Source organism: Emydura macquarii, unplaced genomic scaffold (assembly GCF_026122565.2).
Source record: "Emydura macquarii macquarii isolate MOO-44397 ecotype Brisbane River unplaced genomic scaffold, CSIRO-AGI_Emac_v2 contig_3692, whole genome shotgun sequence".
NCBI lineage: Eukaryota > Metazoa > Chordata > Testudines > Chelidae > Emydura > Emydura macquarii.
Genome location: NW_027133829.1, coordinates 12399121 through 12408497, shown reverse-complemented (window position 1 = coordinate 12408497; position 9377 = coordinate 12399121). Strand labels below are relative to the sequence as shown.

Here is a 9377-nt window from a genome sequence, read left to right as displayed (position 1 = left end):
GTTCGTGTCCGCCCGTCCGGCCCATTGGGCTCCCCAGGCTGTCCCGGGAGAGACTCGCGGGAGCCGCCCGGCCTGCGCCGGTGCCTGCGCCGGGCTCTCGGGCGGGGCCGACACCGGCTCCCTGTCGCTCAGGCCACTCGCTTCCTCCACGGAGCAGCGCCTGGGCTCCCCACGGGGCCTGCAGAGCCGGCCTGCCCCGCGCCCACCAGCTGTGCCGGGCCGGGGAGGGAAGGAGCGATAAAGGACCCGATCCTGTCCCCCCGCCCCGCCGCTTCACGCTCTGGGGGGGTCGCGCTCTGCGCCCGGCTCCGTGCAGCAGAGGGACCCGCCTCCGGCCAGCCAGGGACAGGGACGTTCCGGGATTAGCTGGGGGGCAGGGCTAGTGGGGTCCCCGCAGTGGGGCGAGAGCGGGGGCAGAGTCCCTCCCGGCGGGGGCCTGGGACCCAGCGCCCAGGCCGGGCCCATTAGAACAACCCACGCCGGGGGGTGCGGGGGGTCCATGGCCCGCCGCAATGGGCGGCCGGGGCTGTGCGGGTCTCGTTGGCCGCCGGCAGGTGTCCCCGGCTGCCCCCGCCGCGGGGGAAGAGCCTGCCGGGATCGTGGCCCGCTGCCGGTTCCGGTGTGATCCGGGTCCCGTTTAGAGCCGAGTCCCTCGGGCTCCTCCGCCCGGCGGATCGCGCTGCCGAGGCCATGCTGCCTGGATGGGGGAGAAGCGGGTGCAGGCGCCTGGAGTTCAGGGTGAAGGATAATCTCAGGTTTCCCGGGGGAGGCCAACCCCGCCTCGGCAGGGAGCGGCGCGGCAGAGTCTGAGGGAGCTAAAGGCTGGATTCTACCCTGGGTTTTTGTGTAAACTCCCCCCCCATTGGCATTGCTGTGCGCTCTGCTGTGCAGACAGGCAAGTTCAGCTCCAGTCTAGCCCCTGCTCTGTAGGCCACAGTTAAACCTGGAGTTGTCTCTCCACACAGCACGAATTTGAGCCCCTGCCCTGGGCCCGGGCCTGGGCCTGGCATCTCCTCTCCCTCTTGTTTGCTGCAGGTCATGGTATTGTTTTCAGACCAGTACGTTTCAGTTTGAGCCCTGTCCAAAATCAGTCAGCGCCTTCCCTCCCTGGCTCCCAAACAACATCAGACCCCTCCCTGCTTTCAGGAACAAACACAAATCATGACCTTTGCCCTTCCAGTCAGTCCCTCTGCTCCCCCCCTCCCCCCCAGTCTAATCCCCCTCTGGTCTATACTGAGTTATTGGTCTGCTGGGATTATGCAGAAGCTAGGCCAGAAATAAAGGACACGTTGAATTCTAAAAATGTTGTCTTATGAACGGTGTGAATGTGCTGCTCTTCCCTAAGCGCCCGCTGCTTTAGAGACCCGGTAAGTGGCGATGGCTTGGCTTTCTCTTGTTTAGACCCGGTAAGTGGCGATGGCTTGGCTTTCTCTTGTTTAGACCTCACATTCATTGCCTTCTGCCCTGTCTCTCCTCCCCAAGGAGCGAGTTCTCGCTTTAATCTCCTCGTGGCCTTTCCCAGTCTTAGCCTCTACGTTCCGCCTCTGGGTTTTTTTCCTTTCTGAGCTGAGGTCGCTAGTGGAGGATGCAACGTCATAAGAACGGCCGGACTGGGTCAGACCCGTGGTCCGTCTAGCCCCTGTCTCTGACAGTGGCCAGTGCCAGATGCGTCAGAAGGAATGACCAGACTAGGGCGATTTCGAGTGATCCAGGCCCAGCTTCTGGCAGTCAGAGGTTTAGGCACCCAGAGTATCAGCGTGTGCAGGAGCATTGTGACTGGCATATTATGTCCTGGCCCCTTATCAATCTGGTCTGCGCCTCAGCGGGTCGACCACTGCTGTGAACTCAGCAGCCACCTTCGCTCCAGCCATGACCACGCCTAGCCCATTCGCTGGGGTGGGGGCAGCTCGTTCTGAACCCAACAGTGCCGCATGCGAGGTTACACAGCCCCAGGAGGCATTGCCTGGCACTCGTTTTCGGGGAATTTAGTCTATCCAGTTACCTCTCTTGGTCCTAGGGCCAACCCTCATGGGCCCACGCCCACAGACTCCAGTGGAGCTGCACAGGTGTGCTTGAGGTTGGAATTTGCCCCCTGGCTGAGCCCCTCACAATCCTCCCTGGTCTCCACTAACCACAATAATTGTGTCTCCTTAGCAAATTGTGTTTCCTGGCGACCAGACCTCCTTGCTGGGTGGTGAAGGAATGTGGAGAGCACCTCCAGGGATGGGGCGGTAATGCATGAAACAGCCGCCCAGGGGATGATGCATGGGACTGGGCATCTGTCTGGAGATCTGGGGTGGGGTCTATTCCCAGCTTTGCTACTGATCTACAGTGTGACCCTGGGCAAGTCACTTCCCCTCTCTGGGCCTCCGTTTTCCCTCCCAGACTGTTTAGACTGAAAGCTTTTTAGGGCAGGCGCTGTCTCTTCCTATGTGTATGTTCACCACCTAGCACCACGGGCCCCAGTCTTAGCTAAAGCCTCCAGGTGCTACTGCGGGAGAGAAGCGAGACTGATTTCTCTCCAAATTCCTGGGAGCCAGGGGCTGGTGCACTGAGCTGGGAGTCCGAGGACCAAGACTGTTCCACTCAGCACGACCAATTGCTGCGCACAGCACAGGACTGGGCCGTTCGAGCCCTGATTATTCAGCAAACCTCGGTGCGTGGCTAGCCCGTCTCTGGCCCACCTCACAGGTAGTTGTGTAACGCACTGCTAGGTGTGTGTTACTTCCTCGCTAGTACAAGATGAAGTCCTGCTTTGGCGCAAGTGGGGCGGGGTATGCGCTGCGCTCTCCAGGTCCCGGATTCAGACCTGGCTGCACACGACGGAATTGTTTTACCGGCTTCTTTAGAAACCAAACCCAAATCAAACCTGGTTTAATTCACCGGCCAGGGGGGGGGGGGGCGGGGGACATCCCTTAACACTGGCGTGACAGCTCGGATCGGCAGGTGCCAGGTCTGGTGTGTCACCCAGCCAAATCCCAGCGGCCACCGCTGCTCATGTGTCGCGGAGTTTGATGTCTGGGGCCACAGACCCTGAGACTTTAAGGCCAGATCCCCGGCCAGCACCAGCTCCGGAGTTTCCCCAGCAGGCCGGCTCCCGGCTGCCCTTTGGGAACCGGTTCGTAGCGCGGAGGGGCCGGGGGCGCGGACAAGAAGCTGCAGCCTGAGGGAGGGACCGACCCCATCGGGCCGAGCGGCCCGTCCCCTTGCTGCGGCCGGGGCAGCGCGGGGCGGGGCAGGTGGCAGATCCGCGGGGGGCCGACGGGCCTGCTCCCCAAGGCGGGCTGAGTTCGGCAGCTGGGAGGCGGCGTATCACAGTTCGGAGCCGCCGGGCTCCCCGTGCGCACCTGCTGGCTCGGGCCGGACCCGGCTCTCGAGTCGCCCCCGCAGCGCAGACCGGGGGCGGGTCTCCCCAGCGCTGCTGGCTCCGCTGCCTCTGGGGCCCGGGCGCCAAACCTGAGTGACCGGTGGCGGGGGGTCTCTGCGGGCCCCTCCTGCCCCCGCAGCACCAGGGGCCGGCCGGTGGGGCCGGCAGCGGGTGTCCTGGCCCCTGCGCCTTTGCCCTCCTCCTGCATGGGGGAGGAGAAGCCACGGTTCCAGCGAGACGGGACCTGCCCCGCCGCCCCGGCCCCTCGCCCTTTCCCGGCTTCGTCGTGGGTGGCCTCCCGCCAGGCCTCGCTTCCAGCCGGCGGCGGCTACCGGCCGGGCCCCGAACCCGCGGGGACGCTCCAGGCCGGCACCTCTGGCCGGGGCAGAGCCTGAGGTCCCTGCTCCGGGACCGGGACCCACCCAGCGGTCGGACGGCCGCAGGAAGGAGAAGCTGCCCGGGTGGCTCGCGGCGCAGGGACCCCCAGGCTCCGCCTCAGAGCGCGCGCAACTAGAAACCAGCCTGAGCCTCTTCTGAGCTAGGTTACCCCCTCCCCCCCCCGCTATCCTCCCCTCCTCCACCGCCCCCACCTCTCCCTGCCCCGCCCCCCACATCCACCCATTCAACACCGCCTCCAGCCCCTATGACCCCCGGACAGCCAGCGCCTAGCACCCCGCACCTGACATCCAGCCCCCTAGCCCGGCCCGGCGCCCCAGCATCAGCCCCCAGCCGGTTTCCGCAGCTCACCAACACCTGCCCCTTAACACCCCTGAGCGGCCCCGTCGCCCCACCCCCCACGGCGAACTCCACATCCCAGCCTGTCTGCACCCCCAGCCGGCCCCCCGCACCCGGAGCGGCACCTCTCTGCCCGGGTCCCGCTCCCGCTTCTCCCCAGCAACCTCTGGGCATATCCCGCTGCTCCGAGCCGCGGGAGCCGGGCCCAGCTCAGCGGGACGCTCCGGCGGTGCCTTTAGGCTGTCGGGGAGCAGGTCCCGGCCCCCGAGAGCCGCGGCGCGGAGCCGGGCGCGGGGTCTGTCCCCCCTCGCTCTGTCTCTGCGGGCGGCGGCCCGGGCCCGGTTCCTGCCCCTCTCCCCGCCGGAGTTTTTAGTCTTTTACATTCAGAAGCGGCTCCAACGTCTCGGGACAGACCCGGAGCTGGGGCTCCTCCCGCCCCGTCACCAAATGCCCCGTCCCCTGCCCCACATGCCCCGCGCCCCTCGCGGCTGGCCGGCCGCGGGCAGGCCCTGGGGCCCCCTCCCCCTGCTGCCCCAGGGAAATTGCTAAACTTGTAGCAATAATGACCCGGCATTGAGCCTGCCCGGCCCGGCCGCCCCTAATCACCGCGCCCCGCGAACCCCCCCTCGCCTGCGCTCACAGAAAGGGGAACAAAACCCAGCACGTTTCTCCATCCCCCGCGCATAAAGCGCCGGGCCGGGGCCCCAGTGGGGGGCAGAGCGGCCCGTCAATCTCGGCGCCGGGGCCCCTTTGTCCCTCGCCTCCCTGCCACACCTTTTGTTCCCGAATCCAATAAGCGCCTATTCTCGCTACCTTCCTCGGCGGCTCCTTTCAGCGCCGGCCCGGCTGCCACAATGGGCCGGCTCTGCGCCGCGGCTCCCCATTCAGCGCCTTGGCACTCTCTCAATCCGGGCCGAGCGTGGCCGGGCTGCCCTTCCCCTGCGGGACAAGGGGATTACAGGGCCGGCAGGGCAGGAGGGGGACGGAGGCTCCCAGTCTCCAAGGGACTCCCCGGCCCTGCGTGCCGCTGCAGAGCCCGGGGCTGGACGGGGATCGGCTTCCCACAGCCCGGCTGCCCCGACCGAGCCGCTGGCTCCGGGGCTTGGGGATGGGGGGAGCCGGCTTCGCACAACGGACTCTTCTCCCCGCCTCCGCGGTGAAGCCGCTGGCGCTGCAGGGGCCAGGCGCTCCGCAGCTCGCCCCGGGCTCAGCCGAGCCCTGGGGACAGGCCCGAGATGCGGGCGGGCAGCGGAGCCGGGACACCTGCCAGGACACCGCTCCTGGGTACGGCCAGGGCCGCTGGGCGGAGTGAATAGCAATGCCCGGGCCGCGCCGTCTGGGTTCCCGCAGCCCGCCGGGACCGCGCCAGCCCCTGCACCTCCGGGCCCGGCCCGGGGCCGCGCGCTCTCCGGCCGGTAACAATGAGGCGCTGGGTCGCCGCTATTGCACCTGGTTTATTAACTCCCTCGCTCCCGCGGCGCCGGCCCCTACAGCGGATACAGAGTAGATACAGGGCCCGGCCGGGGCCCACGCGGCGGCTGCTCCGGCCCCGGCCCCGACCACTTTGGCTTTTGACAAGCGAAGCTGGGCGGACGGTGCGGCGCTCCCAGCTCCAGGCGCAGCCCTACAGCCGAGCCGCCCGGCGCCGGGCTCCGCGCTCCCTCCCTGGCAGCCCCGGGGGATCGGACTGGGTGGCTGGGCTTTGGGACGAGCCCACGCCCCCTCCTGTCTGGCTGCGCCGACCCTCTCCCCCGCCGGGACAGGCAGGAGCCAGAGGGGGGTCTCCGCGGAGCGCAGCGGCCGAGCCCTGCGGAAGACAGTCGCCCGGCCTGGGGCTGAGCCGTGCGCGTCTCTGGCTGGTGCTCGCCGGCGAAACGGCGTGGAGAGCTGCGCTGGGCTCTGCTCTGCTCGATTACAGCCTGATCCCCGGCGGCCTTCGGGCACCAGCCGGGGGCAGCGTGGTTCCCTGTACTTCCCCGGCCGGCCCCCCAGGCCGGCTCCCGGGGACACCAGGCCCCTTCCTGCCCTGGCTGCTCCTGGCGCATCGTGTCCGCCGCCCGGCGCGGGCTACCAGGCCCGGATTCCCTGCAGGGCGCCCTGGCTACAGGAGGGTCCCGCGGCCGCCTGGTGCAAGGGCTGGGCCCCGCCGCCGAACCCGCTCAGGCCTCCCATGTTCGCCAAGGGCCCCGAGCCCGGGCCCGGGCCGGACCCCGGGCTGCAGCCGGGCTGCCCGGCGCCGCCGCAGCCCGCGGGGAAGCTGCAGCCGTAGCTGGCGGTGTAGGCGGCCGAGGCGCCGTAGCCGTAGGCCGGGAAGCTGCCGTAGGAGTAGGGCGCGTTGTAGGGGGAGCCGTAGCTCGGCGAGCCGCCGAGGCAGGGCTTGCCGTCCCGCACCAGCACCGGCACGGCCACCCGGCGCGGGGGCGGCGGCGCGTGGCCCAGCTCCAGCGACTTGTCCTGCCGCTGCCGCTTGCACTTGTAGCGCCGGTTCTGGAACCAGATCTTCACCTGGGTGGAGGTGAGCTTCAGGCTGCTGGCCAGGTGCTCGCGCTCGGGCGCGGACAGGTAGCGCTGCTGCTTGAAGCGCCGCTCCAGCTCGAAGACCTGCGCCTGCGAGAAGAGGACGCGCGGCTTCCTGCGGCTCCGGGGCTTCGGCCTCTCCGCCTCCGCCGGCTTCTCTGCGGCGCCCGGGGGCTGCTTCAGGGCGCAGCTCTCTGCAGGGGGGAGAAAGGGGCGGGTTACGGCCTGGCCGGGGTCACGGGAGCTGGGCCTCGTCCACGAGGCGACTCCGGTCCCGCTTCAAGCCAAGGGCGCCCTACTACGGGGCTGCTCTGCGCCGCCGGGCACCTGGCGTGATCCGTCCCCGAGCGGGCCAGCCTCGGCCTAGCGAGCGCCCCTGGCCACGGGCAGGGAGGGCGCAGCTATCCCTGGGGCCAGGTTTGCGGCCTGTCTGCGCGAGGGGCGCTGAGTGTGGCTGTGCCGGACGTGTCTGTGTGTGGGACCGGTCCGGGGTGTTTGTGCGCGTGTAGAGTGGTGTGCACAACGCACGTGTGTGTGACCGCGGCATTGCTTGCTGTAGGCGCAGGATGGCTGAGTGTGTGTGTGTGTGTGTCGGTGTGTTGCTGTAGGCGCAGGATGGCTGAGTGTGTGTGTGTGTGTTGCTGCAGGCGCAGGATGGCTGTGTGTGTGTGTGTGTGTCGGTGTGTTGCTGCAGGCACAGGATGGCTGAGTGTGTGTGTGTTGCTGCAGGCACAGGATGGCTGAATGTGTGTGTGTATGTCGGTGTGTTGCTGCAGGCACAGGATGGCTGTGTGTGTGTGTGTGTTGCTGCAGGCACAGGATGGCTGTGTGTGTGTGTGTGTGTGTCGGTGTGTGTGGGTGTGTTGGTGTAGGCCGTGCTTGGTTTGCAGTCTGTGTTACGGGGGTTGTGTCCCATTTCATGCCGCTGCAGGACCCCGCGTGTGAGCGCCGTGCACCGAGGGGTGTTTACAGCTGGGCCTGTGTCACGGCGGCCCGGCTCTCAGCCCGCTGGCCGCAGGGCCGGGATTGCGGTGCCGGCTGGGAACCGGTTCCAGGAAAGCCCGAGTCCCTCTCGGGCACCAGGACAGTTCGGGGGAGTCTCTGCGCCCTAGGCCTGGCCGCGGGGCCACCCGAACTCCCCGCCCCCGCATGCCGGGGTCAGGCTGGGAGCAAAGAGCGAAGGGCTCCCGAGCTCGGGTGACGTCCAGTCGCCCCGCAGGGGGGCCAGGCGGTGCCGCAGGTTGGGGGCCACCTGTTCTGCCCGGGCGCCGCCCGCTCCCCCTCACCGGCTCGGGCAGCGGGGTGTCGCTGGATGCAGAGGCCGCAGGCGCGGGCCGGTCCTTTCGCTTTTCTCCTTCGGGTTCCCAGCTCCAGGGGCTGGGCCTTCCGCCTCTCAGCTGGGCCCGGTTCTGCCCCGCGGAGCAGCTTCCCGGAGAAGGAGCAGGCCCGGTCCGCGCCCAGCGAGCCCCGGTCCGCGCCCAGCGAGCCCCGGTCCGCTGCCTCCTGCCGGGGGGGCAGCACATCAGAGAGTTCACGGTTCCTGGGAAGGGGCGGGAGGAAGCGGACCCGGGCGCCACAGCCCAGCGCGAGGCACCGTCCCGGGGGCTGCTCTGCCCAGCGGGGCTGCCGGGCCTGGGGCTCGCCCCGCGGGCTATTGTTCCTGGCACAGCGCGTTTCCACCAGCTCCCCGCCAGGGTCAGTCGGACAAGCGGCCCCCGTCCCCGGTAACCTCACCCACGCCCGCGGGCTCCGAGGTGACCCCGGCCCCCGCCCCACGGACCTGCCTCCTGCGGACACTGGGAGAAACTCGGGAAAAGGAGAGCGCAGGGCGGACTCCAGCTTCGCTCCTGCTGGTGGGCGAGAGGGGGGCAGCGGCGGCGGGATGGGGGAGTTCTGGGGTGGATGGGGCAGTGGGCGATGGGGGGTTCTGGTTGGATGGGGACAGTGGGCGATGGGGTGGATGGGGCAGTGGGCGGGCTCTGGGGTGGATGGGGACAGTGGGCGATGGGGGGTTCTGGTTGGATGGGGCAGGGGCGATGGGGGGGCTCTGGGGTGGATGGGGCATGGGGCAGTGGGCGGTAGCTCTGGGGTGGATGGGGCAGTGGGGGTGGTTCTGGGGTGGATGGGGCAGTGGGTGCTGCGGGGACGGCACGAAGTCCCGTGAGCCCTGCTTTGGGGCGCCGATGGGGTGCGAGGCGAGTGGGTGGAAGTTGCGAGAGGCCCCGCGCCTGCCTTAGCCCCGCTTTGTCCCTAGCGCGGCGGTGCGGGGTCGCGGCCCCGATACTCACTGGGGTCCCGCTCCGCCGCAGGCTCCAGCTCCTCTCCCGGGCCAGGGGGCTCACAGGAGCCCCGCAGCACCGTGTGCACGTAGCTTTCGGCGGCCATCCCCACGTCCCCGTGGCTCTCCGCCGCTGCCATGGAGCTCAGATAAGGCAGCTTCTCCTCCTCCTCCTCTTCCTCCCCGTCGGAGAAGCGGGAGCCGTCCCCGCCCGCCAGCAGGCAGGCCGCCGAGTGGAAATGCTGCTCCAGGTGCTGCTGCAGCTGGGCTCCATAGTGCGGCTCGTGCTGCTCCAGGTTGAGGATGTCTTTGACAGAGAAGGGGGTGGAGGTGACGGGGCTCGGTAACATCATCGGGGCAGCGCAAGCAGCCAATAAATCCTGGGGGCGCGGCGCAGGGCCCGGCCGGCGGCGCTCCGGGGTGCTGGGGGGGGGGGGGGAGGTTGCAGCGCCCTGGGCGGGGGAAGCGGCAGCGCTGCGC

At 68.8% G+C, this 9377-nt stretch overlaps 1 protein-coding gene across 1 annotated transcript; it reads right to left on the bottom strand.

Moving 5' to 3' along the window:
* Window positions 1-4637: 4637 nt before the first annotated feature.
* NKX2-3 (NK2 homeobox 3) lies at window positions 4638-9309 on the bottom strand. The gene is given in 4 exon segments (XM_067536986.1): window positions 4638-6193; window positions 6195-6400; window positions 6403-6813; window positions 8908-9309. Coding segments are annotated over 4 exon segments (984 nt in total). The 5' UTR covers window positions 9251-9309; the 3' UTR covers window positions 4638-6169.
* Between the last annotated feature and the right edge of the window lie 68 nt (window positions 9310-9377).